This window comes from Fundulus heteroclitus, chromosome 3 (assembly GCF_011125445.2).
Source record: "Fundulus heteroclitus isolate FHET01 chromosome 3, MU-UCD_Fhet_4.1, whole genome shotgun sequence".
NCBI lineage: Eukaryota > Metazoa > Chordata > Actinopteri > Cyprinodontiformes > Fundulidae > Fundulus > Fundulus heteroclitus.
The window spans coordinates 20,596,498-20,615,226 of NC_046363.1; the positions used below are offsets into that span (position 1 = coordinate 20,596,498).

An 18,729-nucleotide genomic window follows, 5' to 3' on the forward strand; every position below is an offset into this window, starting at 1 on the left:
TCTATTCACTTGTGTGATTTAAAACCGAAGCCGAGTCCCACAACAACCAAATTAAGAGCGTCTAAGCCTCTTAGATACTATATGCTATGCGAGCAAAGCCTTACAACAAACAGCATCCACTGGCACAATATCATTGCATCCATACGGTGTGGAAATTATGCAAACAACAGATTGAGAGACACCGAGCACATTTTATGGTACTTTTAATGTCAAAATAGGGCAAAATCCAGAGTTCAGCATAGCTTTTAATATATATACACTCACACACACACACACAGCAGCTTCCCTGTTTTAATTGCTGGAACAAATAAAAAGGTGTCTGTAGCTGTGCAAATTGATGATGGTATTTTTTTTCTGTTTTGGCAGTTAATACATCAATTACAAGCTCTGGAAATTACATGGATACCCAAATAAATGTATCTGGCATACAACTATATATAAAAAAAGTGCATATAAGAATATAAGCATTTAACATGACATGATGATTTAAATTCTACACTGATATATATTTTACACAAGGCTTACTCCAATCATAGAAGTTCCTCACTAAAGATAACCCTTAAGCCATTTTTATAAAGTTTTTAGTCCTTAGAACAAATGTCACATGTGCAGCAGATATATACAATTTAAATTTAACTAATTATGACCTGTATACTGTTATCAGACTACCTGCCTTTACATTTGCATTAACCAATTACTAACAATAAAAGGCGTTTAAAGCATTGCCATTTTTCCACAGATAAACTGCACTTATAACAGGTTAAATACAATGCTTGACATACATTTTTAAAATGACAGATTTTCTCAAAGTTAAAATGCTACATGTATTGCATTACATTTGGTGAGTAGTGTCGCAATAGGGAGGCTTTCCAAAGGGGGAAATATCATAGATGCATCTTGCAAGTGTGCAGAAACATCTTTTGGGACAGAGATACCCCTGCACGATTGTTAGGAAACAGAATCAAGAACCAAAATCATTTATGTAGTGGACGAAAAAAAAAATGAAATGTTCTGTTTTTTTTCCAGCTCGTTATTTATCAATGAAATGCTTACACATTAAAGGCTACAATTAAAAAATAAAAGGTGTTGACGATGTGTTCAGATATAAATTGTGTTAAAGCCATTAGATTTTTTTGTACCAATTCGCATCATTTTTTTATAAGTTGATACCTGACACTTGATCCATGGACAACTGCTCTTTTCTTAAAGCCAAGCATTGTTTCTCGTCAACAAGATTTAGTGGAAATAAGATTTTGCTTCATGTCATGTGTTTAACTCCATATTTCTAAAAGCCGGGGGGTTACCCCACTTTGCCTGAACCAGTTTCTGAAATTGGTCTTCAGGTTTGATTCTTGCATAGAAAGTTTTCCTGCACATAGTGGTGATTGATGTCATGTGAGTGAAACCAGCACCCTTCCATCAAAAAAAAAAGCGTTGTTTGCAATTCCCCAATCATTCTGCTTCAACTGTTGTATTCCCTCCCCTTCATCAAGTATCCTCCTACCAGTGATGGGGGGCATTGCTCCAACGCTCCACAGGTTTCTGAGAGCAAGTTACAATGCATAAGACTTAGCAGAAGCTTTGCTAAGATGAACAAAAAAATGGGGGGTGGAGGAAACAAAAACTTTCACTGTGGTTGATTATTTTGCAGCGTAGCTGAAAGTTGTGCTCAGCTGGTGCATCCACTCATCTTTATTTTGCTCCTTTGAAAAAAAAAAAAAAAAAAGATGAAGAGCGGGTTTTGCCTTTGCACTGGCGCCGGTTGCTCCCATCGGACCAGGAACAGAGAATGTCAACCAAGTGAATGGGAAAATAAGTGAGCACTCAGCTGGCTTACTGCGGATTAGCACGGTTTGTCTCAGTCAACGACCATTTCATAGACAGGCCCGTTCCACACGCAGGCAAATCAAAGCACAGTTACAGTTTTTCTGCTTAAATGGTCAATCATTTTATGCTTCGGAGAAAAAAAAAGGGAGGTTTTGGCTGCGCTAAATTATTAATTTCAACAAAAAGAAGCTTCAAGCCACAAGCTCTGCTTTTAATTTGGATTCTTCAAACAGAATCCAATTATAAGGTTTGAATGCGTTCCAAAAAAAAATCCCACAGTCTAAATGTGGAACAAAAAGCTGGGATACAGAAGAAGAAGAAGAAAAAAAAAGTGCACAGCAGCGAAAAGAGAAGTCACACTGCACAGGTTAGATAGGTTTATGGGTATGTGAGACGGTGGGCAGTGAGAAGCAGGCTGATGTGCAAATGAGTTCAAATGTCCTGAGTCGGAGAGGAGGGGAAAACACGGCCTGTTCTCCTCGCTCGCTTGGCTTTGTGCTGCAGAGCTGCTGTGCTGCCAGGAACTAGACTGCTTCCTTATGGTTCTGCTCAACGGGTACAGAGTAAATCCTGAAACAAGGATAAAGACAGCAATTAGAATGGAGGTGACACACGGCACACATGGCATACAGACCACTAATGCTTCTGCATAGATAAATATGTCTTTAAAAATAGTTCACTTAGTTTAGTTATTAGAATTAAAAAGTGAACCATTTGCTGATCTTATTAAAAAGAGAGATCTCATCCATTAATATCCTTTATTTAACCAGGAGGAAACCCCAATGAGATTTAGATCTCATGTGCAAGGACAGAAAGTCTCTGCAGCACATGAACAGAAATAAACACAACCTTTTGACATCTAGATTATTTTGTTTTACAGCTAATAAAAGCTGAAATGAGGTTTCACACTGCAAAAATGGATCTAAAAATAAGTAAAATGTTCTTAAAGTTAGGGTATTTATCCTTGATTTGAGTAGGTAAAATGGATTATCTGCCAATGGAATGAGTATTTTGACCCCTAAAATAAGATAACTAGACATCCTGCACTTGAAATAAGATGATGGAGATGAATTGTTCCCATTTTAAGTGCAAAAATCTTATTCTATTGGCAAATAGTCTTATTTACCTGCTCAAATCAAGGACAAATACACTCATTTTAAGAACATTTTACTTATTTCTAGTTCTGTTTTTGCAGTGCACAGTAAATTACAACAACACAGAGTATTTAAAATGTAGATATTTTCTCCAATCATGGGAATGACTGTTGAATTGACAGTTGTCCTGCAGACAGTCACTGACACCTTCCACAAGGAGACAAGGCCCCAAACATTTCTAAATAGGCCGGCTAATCAGTCCGCTGTGAGGAATGAAAAAAATTAGGTATGACAGAAAAAGGTGCATAAGCGTCAGAGATAACCACAGTTTTGAAAAGGAAAGCACAGTCAAGAGTTTGGGGAAGATGGACAAAGCATGGAGTTTGGCTGATTTCAGTGGTTCAAGAGCTACAACAAGCATTCCTTGTGTTAAGCTGTCTGAACCAGAGACAAAGATGGAAACGCCTTAGCTGGGGTTAAGGGGAGAATTAAAAAAAGTAGGACTAAACTGTACTTTGGTTCAAAGTTGTAAATGTGACGTTTCATTTTGGGAATCAAGTTCCCAGATTCTGGAGAGAGAGAATGCGAGAGAGAGAGGACATTTTGGATTTCTTGCCTCTTCACTCTATGTTGCCACAGTCAGCAAAGATTTGGGGTCCATCCGAATACATCCAATTATAACTCCTCGCTCCTGTTCCTTGACCTTTACTGGGGTCAACAGTAAGAACACCATTGTGGAGAGGAAGGGAGCCGATTCGGACAGCCTTTAACACTGACATAATTACGTGAAGGAAACACACATGGATAATGAGAGTCAAATCCTGGCCTACAGCTTTCCGAAAATAAACTACAAAGTGTGCACTCTTTTCTCTGGCCGTTTGTTAATTACCGTGAAGTGGGCTGTGCTTATACCTCATGTCACAGAAAGGACTATAGACTTCCTTATAGCTCCTTAGTGCCGGTAATGGACATCGTTTGGCTCCTATGCTAAATTAGCTCCTTTTCCTACATCCTTCCTTACTAACTGCACTATTCAGACAGCACTTATGGCAACAGCAGACGCACTTCTGCTTTGGCTAAAAAGTCCATACCCAACAGAGGTATTTGAATGGTCCACTGTGTTGTATCAAGTCAGAACCGCCATCTAACCAGGAAGCATGTCAAGCTTCCCTCTGCTGACAAGCTTTTTGAAAATGCCAGTCTAAAAATTGCCAAAAGTACCAATACCAGCCACAGTATCACTGACTGACTAGTCTTTTCCAAATCTGAACAGATCTGGAGAAGACCAGTCAGCACACTTAACTGCACTTGGTGCTGGATCACAGACTACAGGATTGTCAGATCAACCAAAGCCAACAGAAGGCATCGAATGCTTGTGGAAGCTCGGATTAGGGTGACATTTTGATGTTGGAAGAGACATACCAGCAGGTGGCAGTAAGAAAATAAAACCTATGAGCTATAGTCTAGACCAAGGGTCACCAACATGGTGCTCGTGGCCACCAAGTAGCCCCCGAGAACCATATGTGGCGCCCACGAGTCTGTTCCAAAAGAAAAAAAGGCCCAATCCACCAGGGAGCTGCATCTAAAACTTTATTTTATACCATTACTCTTCTTGTTTAATCACACTTGCATTTATATAGATTTAAAAATGACAATATCTATAACAAAGCAAGAAAGATTTATATATTTTCCACAAGGTTAAGGTGAACTCTGACTCTTCTAGTTCAAAGATTAGCACGGGTAGTCCTTCGTATGACCCCTGGTCACCAACCTTGAAGATGAGACACCAGGCCCAACAACGCAGATGAGCCGAAAGCTCATAAAAGCAACCTGGGCTTTTTCAACGCCTCAGTAGAGCCACAGGCTGATCGAGTCCACGACTGCACTGCATTACTGCACTGATGCAGTAATTCATGCATAAGAAGTCCTGACAAAGCATGGTCCAATGGAAGACTGCCTGCACTTTCCACAATACCCGCAAATGTTTTGGACTGGGCAGATGTTTCTGTATCGAAAACATTTCCAAATTTGTGTAACGACAACGTTTGTTGAACAAGCTGAAGTTCGGGTATTCAACGGCTGTCATCAAAATTAACAGAAATAAACACCAGAAATGGCATACAATCAGTTGCTTTTTGAATAACTTATTACATTTTCTAGGGCATCATTCATTGAGCTGCTACGTTGGACATTAAGGACATTAAGGAAGAAAGAAAGAAAGAAAGAAAGAAAGAAAGAAAGAAAGAAAGAAAGAAAGAAAGAAAGAAAGAAAGAAAGAAAGAAAGAAAGAAAGAATGAAAGAAAGAACGCTGCATGGCTGCCTCATGCTCTGACAGGTGCACGGTCGCCGAGAGACCTCAAAAACACCGCTCATCCCCCAGGTGGGTTTTCATAAACCCGGCTGAAAACTGTTGATCCAACAAGCCAGAGGTTGCTGCGTGATTAAGCCTCTTTTCAACGGAGCAATCATTCAGCACCAAACGCTGCTTGGGCTGGCCAGAGCTCTGCGAGGCAGCGACTTATCCTACACAGGAATTTAACCCTAGCATGCATATCGACTTGGATGTCATTACCGTAATAGCCGCTCTCCTGCAGTTTAAACTCCAGAACCCCCCCACCCCGTGACGAGAGCTATGCAATTTATGTCACTTAATGAACAAAAGAAACTGATTAGTCTGCAAATATTCTCCAAATTGAAAACTGCATTTGAGCCGAGGCCAAAAAAACGCTAAGAGCAAAACTTTGCATAACCGGTTTAGGTTGTTTGCGCTCACAGATGCTCCCTGATTGTTGTCAGGACGCCAAGACCATGTTGACGGGCTTGGTTTATTTCTCCAGTACAGTTGTCTCCTTGTGACTCAGTGTGTGAGGTAAGGTTCGGGACAGGTTGGGTCCTGTCACGCTGGGTCATACCTTCCCGGTGGCACTGACTGCGAGCCATTGTTTGACAAGATAGGCGGGGAGCCTTCAGTAGCGACTCTGGAGGGCACGAGCGGCAACGCTAATTGTCGTACAAGTCCGGACAGGCGAACTTAGGTGGAACGGCCGATGGCACCTTCACACGTCATTGTTCTCTGGCTTTGGATGTTGACAAATCAAGACCGAGTACAAGCAGCAGCAGGACAGTTACCCAGCAGACTGGTTCTGTCACTCTGTCGCTCGGGATGAACTTCACGCTAAGTTCATCCCGAGCGACAGAGAGAAAACAGATTATTTGTAAGACGCGGACGCAGGAATCCTTGAATCGTCTTACCAGTAAAATTAAACGACTTAAACAGAAAGGGAGAAGAAGGGGAAAACAGTGTAATTTGACCTTACCCTTGCTGTTGTTTGAGCTTCCGTCGTTTCATCAACATTATGGCTGCAAGTACAAAAAAAAGAAAAAAAAAGAAGGAAAGAAAAGTTCACAGCTCCGTGAGAGAAAAGTTCACATTTGCTTAGGTGGTAACAGCTTTACAAGGCACACGGGGAGCACAGTGATTGCAGGCAAGCACATCTGTCAAGCTGTAGGAACGTGAAGTTCGCTTTTTCACTCTTAACAAAAATACAGGACACTTACCAACTACTGCGATGACGGAAAGAGCCACCAGTACAACCACAGCTATGATGATCGGAATAGGAACTAAAACAAAAAAAAAGAAGGAAAAAAGGACAGATGATACATAACATGTTTGAAAGTCGGAACAATGAGTCGGTTCATTTCAAGACAGCTGGGGACATTGTGTGATGCTGATGGAAGTAGATCACAATCTTTGCAAATCTCAACCTTTAATTTTATTCACAAAGGAAAATGCTGCGGTAAGCATGTCAAATGGTTAAACCAAACAATGGTACAATGTCTTAATGAAAAGAACATCCTTAATTTGACCTAAATGCGCCTCCACAAAGCTTCGTAGTAGGGGTCGTGATCTGGGGAGCTTATATTTTTTGTGTGCCACAGTAGGAGCCGTACTATAATTTCAGATTAAGCTTTACATAGGCAAGTTGCTTTGGGGAGAAAAAAAAAACATGACATTTAGAAGAGCACAAAAAGCTAAAAACAGTTGATGCTCCTTTGGATTTTTTTTAAACAACCTAATAGTCTGTAAGCTAATATTTGCCCGAGTGTCGGTATGCCAAAAATCCTCCAATTTAATGTGTTACAACATGTTTAGTCCCCTGAAAAAAAAACATTACATTTGAAAACCTATCCTATTTGTCCTGAATATGTGATTCTGGCATCGTTTGAAGGCCAGCAGTGACAGACAGACATTCAAGTTTCAGGTGAGAGCCATGTTTACCACTCTGAAGCATCTCTGTTAATAACAGCCCCCAGTCATCTGGGAACTAAAGGGAAACGGGTTTCTGGAGCTTTGGAGCGGCTCTCTCTCTCTTACCCCGTACTTTCAACGCTTTTTCTTGCCCCTGTACCAACCTTGAAATTTAAATTCAAATAAAAACCAATTTCATATCAAATAGGGTAATTAAGATTCAGAATTTTTTTATTATTTTTTGTATAAATTCCATTGTGGCTAAAATATGCATTTATGAGACTGGCAAATCATTCAGTTTAGCTTTTTATTCATATCATATACAAACTCCCAACTTGCTTGTGTCTAACCCTGAAGGTGTGACTAAACCATCACTTTGAGAATGAACATAAACTTACTTGGAGATTCTTGTGTGCTTTCGTCATTGTGGGAGCTTCCTATTGCCGTTTCTAAGGGGTACAAAGCAAAAGGGCATGTGATGTTATTTGGCAACTTTTAAATAGGTCTTTTATAAAAAAATAACACCCTATAGTTTCCTTGTTTGTCAGTCATATATATATATAGAGTTTCAGCTTATGCATTTTTATCCTGCAAATAGAGAAAAGGATTGAGGGTGTAATCATTTGCAGAAATGCTCCCCTTTAAGCAGCAGGCAGCCCCGATCTAAGGGTCTCTAATTCTATCAAATGCCCATCAAAGCCTGGATGAGGAGTGACAGAGAGACGTGTGTAGAGAATGAGAATGCCAATGTTGATTAGGTGACCGACAGGGCAGCAGAGATATCAGAGTGCTCATTGGCCTTTCAGCAGGATCCACAGGGCCTCTCAGGAGAGCTAATTGATTCCATTCAGGGCTTAATGGTTAGAGGGGGGTAAACGCCAACAGAGGCCACAGACCCTCTGCCCATCTCACTGGACTGGAACACCCTATACACAATGCTGACTTACTGACAGTAATTAGAGGCCATAACCTTCACATACTCTCCACCGGGCAGCTGCCATTACAGAGATTGTGGTCAGAGGAAACAGAACAATTCAAGAATCAAACCTTGTTCCGTGAGCAAACGACCACGCTTGTCCGCAATAATATCCTCATCATCTGACTCTGTGAAAATAAGAAAAAAGAAAATGCAACTGTAAGCTGTAAACAAGCGCAGTACAGGTTTAAACAAAGCGCTGAACCTGGGAGTAAATAACAGAAGTCTAAATGAGGAAGGAATCCCATTAAAAGCCAGGCTGGAGCCGTCAACAAGGCTCGCACAGAATTATGCGCCTCCCGTTCCTCACTTGGTTTAAACTAGAAAGGAACGTGGAGATGGATGAGGATGTAAAGCCCTGGAAAATTACACTGTTGTTAGCAAGCAGGCTGCATTGTGAGCCTACCTCGTCACTCCTGCTCATTTTGTTAGGATAAAAAATTGTAAAAAAAACTGTCCTGTAGGCAAAACAAGAACAAAATACTGACCAACATCAGCTCAGGGAAGTTGTCTGGGACTTAAAATATAAAACAATAACTATTGTGTAATTTCAGTAGAATGTAATACAACAAAATATCAGTTTGCCATCTTCAATTCAGGCCACCGTTATTTTAGTCTATGAAACAATTTAAACTGAAAAGTCATGCTTAGCTTTTTCATTTTAAGTTCTGGGAGCAAACTGAACCCACTTTAATAAATGCTGACTTTCTAAAGATGATATATTATGTGTTACATGTACAGTGCACTGCAAGACTATTCACACCTTTTGTCCTATTGCAACTGCAAACTTCAGTATAGTCTATTGAGAGTTAATGTATTAAACCAACTTGAACGCATAACACTGTGGTTTGATTTTTAGTCTGTACCCTTAGCTTTGTTGCGTTCAAGTAAAATCCAGTGTGATCAAATGCCTTTATATGTAGCACATACTTTGAAGAAAAAAATTAGTTCAATAAAAACAATATATCAGGTGATTTGTGATCATTACTCATAAAATTGTTTTAAGTCACCTAATTAGCACAAAAAAAAATCCACCAATGTGTAGGTTGGCCTCAATATAAACGCTGCTGTTCAGTAAAGGCCTCAAAGGTTTATTAAAGACCTAACATTGCAGAGATCAAGCTGTGGAAAACTTGAATGCAGTTCAAAAGAGGGAATGAATAGTTTTGCACTGCACTTAGCAGTTTTTTTTGTTTTGTTTTTTAGTAGAAGTGCTGTGTTTAGGCCCTCTTGTTGCAGCATATCCAACAAATGGTCTCCATGGTATCCATTTCCCTTTACTCTCATCTTTTTGGGCCTAAAATGTCCCTGTGCAGTTACGTGGAGCTTTTTCCACCTCAAAAGTGACACATTAGATGATCAGATTTGAAATGAGCCCTTTAAGGAGGAGACTTAGTATATAAATGTGATGGAAGGAATTATACATCTTTCATCTACTCATACTGAGATGCGTATGAGCTAACTTAATCCAGCAATTACACAAAATGATAAGTAAGCTTTGAATAAGGGGCGACTATTAGCAATGATGACACATAATGAATGCTTGTGTACAAGGAAAACCCCATGCTCAATTCTTTTCAAAACACTTCAATGATGGAGTCGTATTTGGTGCATTTTCATATGGGTGTGATCTGAGGTGAGTGCTCAATCTTAAAAAAATGCAAAGAAAAACAGAAATTTTAATCTCTAAATTGATCTAGTCTAAGCAACGGTTGCTATTTACTCTAACCTTAAAAGATATGGACTGGTTCCTTTTCTTTTTTTTTATCACTTTTTGTTTCTACTTTAAGTGTTTCAACAACTGGTGATGTGCAATACGTACCGTCAGCTGATCCTTCAAAGTCCTCTGCAAGAACTGCAACAGACAAGAGGGATAAGAGTTGTAAATCCACTGAACGTGTAAACATTTAATGTTTATTATAATGCAATGGTGTTTATGGTCCTGGAAATAATTCCCAAAAAGCTAAGAATTGTTATTTATTTTTATTTATTGGGACTGTATGCGGATAGAACAGCACACAATGGCGCAAATTGTGAAATGGAAGAATTATGCATAGGTTTCAAAGGTTTGTTGTCGTTGCTTTACAAATCTGAAAAGCGACTCTTGCACTTGTATCCATCTTCTACCCGTGTAAATACTTTGTAGAACCACCTTCCACTGCAAATACAGCTGCAGGTCTTTTGAGGCCTTGACCAGCTTTGAACTGCTACTTTTTGTGCATTTTCTTTGCAAAGAATAAATAAATCACAAGTCAGACTAGATGGCACGCATTTATAATGTTAGTCTTGCCGCAGATCGTCTGTCAGGTTCTGTTAGACTTTGACCGGGCCATCTTAATGCATGAATATGGTCCAATCTAAACCAGTCCATTGTAGCTCCAGTTGCACGTTCAGGGTCATTGAACAGCGACAAGTTGAAACCTCCCCCCTGGTATCAAGTCTATGGTGCCTCCAAATGTTTAGATTTTTCCCCCTCCCCATGTTTAGGATAAAATGCAGCCTTAGTTTATGCAGATCAAAAAGCTACACTCTGGTCCTTTCTGGCCAGAGTACCTTCTTCCACATTTTTTGCCTTGTCCCATACATGACTTCTTGCAATCTAAAAATGGGTCTTCATATGGCTTTCTTCACACCACTCCTCCAAATAGGCCAGATTTGTGGATTGCACAACTAGTAGCTGACCAGTCAACAGATTCTACCCACAGAGCTGTGGATCTTTACGGCTCCTTCAGAGTTACCGTGACCCGCTGGGCTGGTTTTCCGATTAACGCTCCCTTTATCTGGAACATCAGCTCAGGCGGATAGCCATGTCTCGGTACATAACCAAGGTAGGTGGAGAGAAATAGGGTGCCTTGCTTTTTATTTATGTGTGTGTGATAGTAAAGGGGACTGAATACAAATACAAGCCACACTGCAGGTTTTCATTTCTAAAAAGATGAAAGGTTTCCTTTAAAAATCAACATTAACTTTTAACTTTGATTTGCCAACTAAAATCACAATAAATGACATTTAAATTTGTAGTTTTAACGTGACAAAGGGTACAACCTTTTGTTGTTGCAATGTATTGCATAACATTAGGTACATTAGGTAATTCTGGACTTGTTTTCCCCGCACGTTGACAGGTTATTTGCTTTTTCACCCTTATGTGCTCCGCAAAAGAAAATTAAGCCTAGGGCTTGTTGCCAATTTCGTGTTTCTTTCAATGTTGTTCTAACGTCGTTCGGGTGAACAAGTTCTGTCTCTGTAAGCTTTCTTTTTAGGCGATTGCGAAATCCAGCAGCGGGTGCATGCGGTAATCTTGTTGCACACAACACAAGGCAGCGAATACATGTAGGAAGTTGAAAATAGTCTGGCACATGGATGCCTGGGCCCCGATTAGATGTTTATCACCTGAAAGCGTATCAGAGATGAGAACATACCGGTGGCAGCTGGCAGGAGTAGCAGCACACACAGAAACAGCAATCGCATCATCTTCAAATGCTGCAGGGAGGAACACAGAAAAAGAAAAATAGACACCCAAGTTAAAAATATCTGCTATTAATATGCAGTCTCTGATGCGAGCGAAATCTTGGGGTTCTTGTGAAGAGATGAGAGGTTTTAGAAAGCAGAGGGTTTTATTGGGGCCCCGCTGGTGCTCCTGCGTTTCGAGCATTGCAGTGTTGCGTGTTAGCAGAATACGACACATTCAGAGCAAACCAGCCCCTGTGCTGCTTTAACTGGTTTAAAAACTGAACATGCTAATCTAGATTGTAATCTGAGCTGTACGAGGGTTATGGCCAGACAGACAAATTTATTTCCCACTATGATCAGCAGAAAAAGAAAATAAAAAAAAAAAAAGCTTCTGTGTCAATTAGCCGGCAGCAAGTGCCTGCACAACATTTTCCCCTGGTATGCAAAGCGAGGGTGCCATACGTGTTCTATAAAGTTTCCAAGAACATCTAGAAGACTGACTGAATAAGCAATTTTTTGTTGTTGCTGTTGTTGCATCCCGCTCGCTATGAAAAAGCAGTTTTACAAAAGAATATGAGCGAGTTCTGAAATCACCTTGAATCTGTCTATAACTTAAAATGTATTTCAGAATCCCTATTAATGGACTGTTATTGCATATGCGTGTGTGTGTGTGTGTGTGTGTGTGTGTGTTGTTTTTCATATCAAAAACGATTCTCATAGCTTCCTCATGGCAACCTGCCCGAAAACAAACCATTCCTTGCTTCCCTATTAAGAGCACATAGATGCGAAACACAGATGTTCCGGGCCCGCCGAACAAAAGCCCCAGCTGTTTCAAACACAATATAGATGTTGATATTTTTAAAATGGGAAAATCATGAGAATGACCTCTCCTCCAGTTTAGGTCCTGAATGAAGCTTCCTTGCTCTGATCTAGCCGCTGAGACCGACTGGCTGTCAGGAACCAAACTCTATCGCCTCATGCCGTGCGGTACGGTAAACAAAGGAGTGAACTCTCCCGTTGAGTTTTGTGCCACATGTTAAAACTACAGGCGCCTCATCGTTGTTCGTCATTAACATTGTGCCTCTGTTTCCGCAGCTGTTAATCACCAAGAGGAAACGACCGAAGAGAGAGACAAGAGCAAACCCCAAGGCACCAACTAACACCACTACGCAGGGGGGAAGTGACACTGTGCCAGGACAAAGAAATTACGTAAAGCTGTTATGGTTTTGATTTTTGGAGTTTCCGTCCATGATCTAATTACTGCAGACACTGAAATACACATCCAGTATGGTCATGCATCACCTCGGTGTCTAAGGTGGGATTTACAGAATAAAGATGAGGACTCGTCGGGATGGACTCATTGGTGAAATCTTAGCGGTTTCCTAGTCATTCTCTCCCCACGTCGCATTTTCCTGACATACCACAGAAAGTGCTGTAGTGTCTAAAGATTTCTCTAGCAGTGTTATGAAGTCCCCCCCCCCCCCCCATCCCCACTCCTGTCGCTGCACACTGCCATTCACCTGGTGTTAAAAAAAAACAGACTGGCAACACTTTTTCTTGTCATTGTAGGAGTGGGGCCAATTTATAAGAAGGGCAAATTCAGCTATTTGCTCATTTGTTTGCAACCAGACATATTTCCAGTCATGGGTCATACACCGAGGAGTACCACTGACTACCCGAAACAGGATAGTTCACGGTCCTAAAGAGAGATTTCATAAAAATGTTACAATAGACATCTTACTGTCAGTACGTGGATGTCATATCAGACAGAATTTGTAGAAAATTCAAAGAGTGGTGAAAGAGGCCAACAGCTGGTCAGACAAAACCCCTTTTGGTTTGAGTTTTGCGGCTCTTACAGTCACTGGAGTCATTCACACCCATTTCTTCTTAGGCAAGCAAATTCCCATGTCACTATAATATATATGAAATCGATCTACCTCATCAGTTCTATGCTGCTCTATACTGTCATTTGTGAACCAAATATTCTGGTCTCAGTTATTTGGAAATGACGCCAGCAGGCATCCATCTTTCTGCTAATGGAGCTCTCACAGGTGACTTTTTAATACATCTCGTTTTTGCAATGCTGTTTGAAAAGTGCAGTTAATAAGATAAAAGCAGCATTTCTCTAAAAAGCAGCTGGCTGCAGGCCACACTATCCGAGCAGACAGCCTCACTAACCAGCAAATATCGACCTGTTTTACTTCCAGTTGCTCTATAACAAGCAGAATAATCTTTTTATTTATTTTTTTTTTAAAAAGATGTTATGCTCAGAAAGCATTTGAAAACTCTGAAAAAAGCATCAGGTGTTTGCTCTTAATTTTTGTGTACTCCAAAAAAAAAACATACACTCTTTTTGATACACGCAGCTAAACAAATCGGCATCGTCTTACCTGCAAGATATAATTTTAGCAGCAGAAGAAACTTGTTTTCCTGTTTTACATAAACACGTATTAGTTTTAGCGATCAGGTTTATGCTTGGACGTTTGTATGAATGTCCTGAGAGTACTGCATTTGCAGTGCAGATCATCACCCCTTCACGATTGCATACTGGTCATGTCTGTCGTCCAGAAAACAGGGCTGCACAGAAATGGGTACAAACCAGTTGTCTAGATTATCTACCTACTAAAAATAGGCGCACAGTATGGAGAACTGTTTTGCTTGCTTGTATTGGGAGGAAGATGTTAATCACATAGCCGTGGCTGATTGGAGAGGGAGTGCTTTATGTAGGCTGCTCAGGCCTCTTGAATAGCTGGAGTAAATCTCCAAACGCAACCAACCCAAGAAGCTGCAAATAAAAGCCCCTTCTGTATCCAATTTGCTTTTCAGAGTCGCTTTGGGTGAAATAATAAGCTGATCCAATTTGCAAATATTTATCAACCCAGTCCACTGCCTCCACATCCAAATGGCTCCTGACGCCTGTATTATTCTTCAAATTGGGTAATATATTCTTGTACGTTCGAATTTGATCTTTCGTACCAAAACCCAATTTGCGACATATAATAACAGCCAGCGCGCTCATAAAGCAGACATGCCAGCTGCCTTCTGGCTGGAGGGTCATAAACAGTAAATGAAGAAATCAACAAATCATGAAACTGTAGCGCGTCCCTGCAAGACAGGAATACACGGAGTTCAGGCTGTCCATTAACAGGCGACTAATACGGATTCCCACGCCAGTCTGCTGAGGTTAGACAGGAATCACCTAAGCAAACCTCAGAAGGGTTCATTTTGAACAAAAAGCACGCCAATCTAATCTATTTAAAAGTTCACCCAGCGGTCAACAATAGGTCACTTCAGCAGCCTATTTCCCTTATCTGTTTGCATAGAAAACAAGCACCTGGTTACAGACACCACTGATAGCAATCACAAACGTCTGAACAGATCAGTATTACAGTGGTTGAGAGGGTTCACAGGAAAACAAAATGTGAGTTGTTAAAAAAAAAAGATAAAAGGAGAGCGAGATGAGAGAAGAGGATCAGTGTGAATACGTGTCGAAGCTAAAAGTCAGATTCAAAAAGAAGGAGCATCAGCAATCAGGAGTGCACTTAGAAGGCATCCCAAGTCATTTGTTATTCATTGGCGACGTTTTTTTTTTTTTTTTTTTTTTTTTTTTTTAGAAGTTGATGCTACTGGAGGAAAGAAATGTTTGCTTAATTCTGCAAACTGTAACAGCTGCTGTTTATCAAAGCGAGCTTAATGCAAATGCATTCCTCCTATAACAGACTCCACCAGAGCAATTGCAACGGCAAACAAAGTGACAAGAAAACTAATATTGGAAATCTTAAAGCAATTTGCAAACTCACCGTACTTCAGTCAGTGCTGAGCATTACAACAAACGGTCCGACCAGCTGAGGAGCTACTGGGCTTGTGGGCCAGTATTTTGTGCCGGGTGGGGGGGGGGTCAGGGCAAGCAGCAGAGAAATAATTAAGAGGATATGAATGTGTGTGTAACAAAGAGAGAGCTACGCCTTTAAAACATTTCCTGTAACAACCCCCCACCCACCCCAACCCCCCCTTCCCGCTCCCTTTGAATAGGTGTACAAAATATAGAAAGCCAATAAATGAATATAGTTCTACATTTCTGCTAAATGCGAACATTGCCAACCTCAACTGTGACCAAAAAAAAATAATAAACCACAAGAAGAACATACGGGACTCCAGTCACGTACAGCTTTTCCTTTTTTTTATCTGATCAGGACAAATCTGTTCTTTATTTTTGTTAACACTATCAACTAACTGGTCCCAGTCAGTCCAAGAATCTGTTAAAAATTTATCTCAGGAACGACCCACATCAAAGATACAAAAGTTGTTTTTTTTGTTTTTTTTTGCCAACACAAGACCCAATACCTCTGCTTCTGCTCCCTCCCTCTTTGCTAAACTCTGGCGAGAGTAGAGAAGATAAACAAGACATATGCGCACAGAGGTGTCAGTGAGCACATTAGATGTCATGGCAATTACAGACACATACAGGAAGTGTGAAAAGCGGTGTGAAAGGTAGGTGGAAAAAATAATCATTTATCATAAGAAATAAGTCGATTTTAGCTGTCGCTTTACACACACCTGATAAACACAGAAATGTGTGAAAAGTACTCAAAGGGAAAATTACCAACAGAACCAAACACAAAAGAGTAGATTTACTGTATCAACGTGTGATTCAAAATAACCTACCCTTTAAAGTACAAGACAAATCTGGAGGCAAAAAAGGTAATAATAATAAAATAAAAAAGGCGTGTTAGAGTGAACCCTTTCTATTACAGTTGTTTCCCCATCTGAGCCCTGTGAAGCAACGCTCTCACTCACCGCTGCTCGCCTGTAGCTCTGATGACTCACACCCAAGTCCTAGAACAGGATATGCTCACTTGCTGCTGAGTGGGCCAAGTCAGGCAAAAAAAAAAAAAAAGAAGAAACTTGTCGCACCTACAATAGGGACTTTACAGCCAACTCATCTAGAGCAGAAGATGTCCCCTCGGTCGTTCTCTGTGGAAAATACCTCTGCTTTTATTACGTCTATCAAGCTTGCTGACTGATTTCAGGCAAGTTTCTTGCAAACAGGGCAGTGGTTGCTTTAAAAAGGAAATTTAGAAATCTAAATTGATGTCACCAACAGTAGTTCCTTTTATATATATATATATATATATATATATATATATATATATATATATATATATATATATATATATATATATATATATATATATACACACAGTATATATATATATATATATATATATATATATATATATATATATATATATACACACAGTATATATATATATATATATATACACACAGTATATATATATATATATATATATATATATATATATATATATATATATATAAATATCGCACTGCTTCCTGATTCTGATTCTGATGACTTGACGGCACAATATTGCTCTCAGGGATGATTGACAGGCTCGTTGCACAGGTGTGCAAACAGGCCATTCGCTGCCAACTTTCCCCTCCTCGCCTTTTCTTGTTCAGCCTTTATCTTCAAGTGTTGTCAACAGTGTGCAAATGATCTTTACCAACAACCTATATATATATATATATATATATATATATATATATATATATATATATATATATATATATATATATATATATATATATATGCATGCATGTGTGTGCTCTGTGACAGCTGGCTTGTGCGAGATAACCTATTAAAAGTTAATACCGCTGCTCCAGCTGTGCTCTGCTAAGGAGGCTTTTCTTTGCAGGTGCAGCGCTATAATTACCCCAAGATCCAAAGGTCACTTTCTGCACAAACACCCAGGCAATGGATAAGCTGGGCAAGTTTTTTTGCAGCATGTTTTGCAGTTTTGGCTTGCATTCCCCCTGCACCGCTGTCCACACAGAGGTGTGTTGTTTTACCAAAGATTAAGCGGAATGCGGACCTGTCTTACAGGACCGTGAGCGCTGCTGAAGCCAGCGCCGATACATGATTAGTCTTATTCTGAGAAAAAAAAAAAAAGTTTAACTTTTCCTCATTGGACTCTGGACATATGGAACAATAACCTTCTGGTGACTTCGTAAAATAATATAAAAAGCTTAACACTGTAGGTAAACCCTTATCTTAAGAATCTTGGCTGTGTTTACTTACATTCAAATGAGCTGCTGTTGTTCAGAGTTGCTTCAATACGCTGCTGGTATGTTGCTTCTTCTCTCAGAGCTCCTCGCAATCATAAGAACAGCCAGTGTGTAAGCTCCCTTTAGCTCAGGTGTACTCGCTTTAAGGAAACCTTTCATGATTGGCTGCTGAACTTTTGAAATCTGACACCACCCCTCCACCCTTATATGTCTTACAAGTTAACTCTGTAACTCTGTGCTTACACTGTAACTCTGAGAAGCTGGTTGTGGCAAACAGACGTACAATATTTGTGTTAGTGAGAGCGTGTCGTTTGCATTTAGAAAGTGATCCGCGGCAGTCAGAGCAGCTCATCTTGTTTTTGGTGGTGTTGTTTGAACATATACACGGTTCCTGCAGTTTCGACTGGAACTATTTCTGACTGCTCTATTGAATCAAACGAATCATGTGCAGGCCTGTGTGTCCAACTGTTTTTGTTTGTTAATTTAATGAGAAAACACTTTTTTTTAGTCTCTTGAGTTATCCCCATAATGACGTCTTCTTAAAAGCCCCCTCGAAAGAAGCCCCTTAAGATAGACTCAGATCTCAGAGGATTTAGAACAAGTACCACCAGTTTTTCTAGTACGACCTTGCTGACAGACATTTCAAAACAGTACAACGGGGTTTGGGCTGTTTCAAGCAGTTTGCATTGTGTCGTTGAAGGGATCCACGATTAGTTGTGACAATGGTCTTCATTTGAGAAGTATCCATTTTAGATGTAAAAACAATGCAGTAAAAATAATGTAAGCTGTTTAGTTTTGATAAATTTAAATAAAATGTTGTTACATGGACGTCCCCATGTTGTTTACGCTGCAGTGCATTCTGGGTAATTGATGTATACTAGGTTGAAGCGCTAGCTCCGTTCAGCCAAAACAGCAATGAGCTCCATTAAACCTTTTCAGTTTGAACCAGAACATGTTGGAATTGATGACAAAGTACTACTACTACTAATAATAAGGTTAATATTATTATCATCATTAATATTATTATTATTATTAACAACAATAA

At 39.9% G+C, this 18,729-nt stretch overlaps 1 protein-coding gene across 4 annotated transcripts; it reads right to left on the minus strand.

Annotated features, from left to right (window-relative positions):
* Nucleotides 1-186: 186 nt before the first annotated feature.
* Nucleotides 187-17,822, minus strand: si:dkey-262k9.2. 4 transcript variants are annotated; one of them, XM_021316439.2, is made up of 8 exons: nt 17,698-17,822; nt 11,567-11,627; nt 9,970-10,002; nt 8,219-8,275; nt 7,570-7,620; nt 6,481-6,543; nt 6,240-6,282; nt 187-2,397 (listed from the first exon to the last, which is right to left on the minus strand). In XM_021316439.2, exons 2-8 carry the CDS (start codon nt 11,616-11,618, stop codon nt 2,352-2,354), a joined length of 345 nt encoding a protein of 114 aa, XP_021172114.2. In that variant the 5' UTR covers nt 11,619-11,627; nt 17,698-17,822; the 3' UTR covers nt 187-2,351. The 4 variants fall into 4 exon arrangements, with proteins under 4 accessions (XP_021172114.2, XP_021172116.2, XP_021172115.2 ...); XM_021316441.2 differs by lacking the exon at nt 17,698-17,822 and adding an exon at nt 16,263-16,395; XM_021316440.2 differs by lacking the exon at nt 17,698-17,822 and adding an exon at nt 15,398-15,458.
* Between the last annotated feature and the right edge of the window lie 907 nt (nt 17,823-18,729).

Coding starts and splice junctions, on each gene's coding strand:
- si:dkey-262k9.2 (XM_021316439.2), bottom strand. CDS start 11,618: ATGATGCGATTGCTGTTTCTGTGTGTGCTGCTACTCCTGCCAGCTGCC. Junction 8,276..9,969: donor CTTTGAAGGATCAGCTGACG/GTACGTATTGCA, acceptor TTATTTTCACAG/AGTCAGATGATGAGGATATT. Junction 6,544..7,569: donor AAGCACACAAGAATCTCCAA/GTAAGTTTATGT, acceptor TTTTTGTTTTAG/TTCCTATTCCGATCATCATA.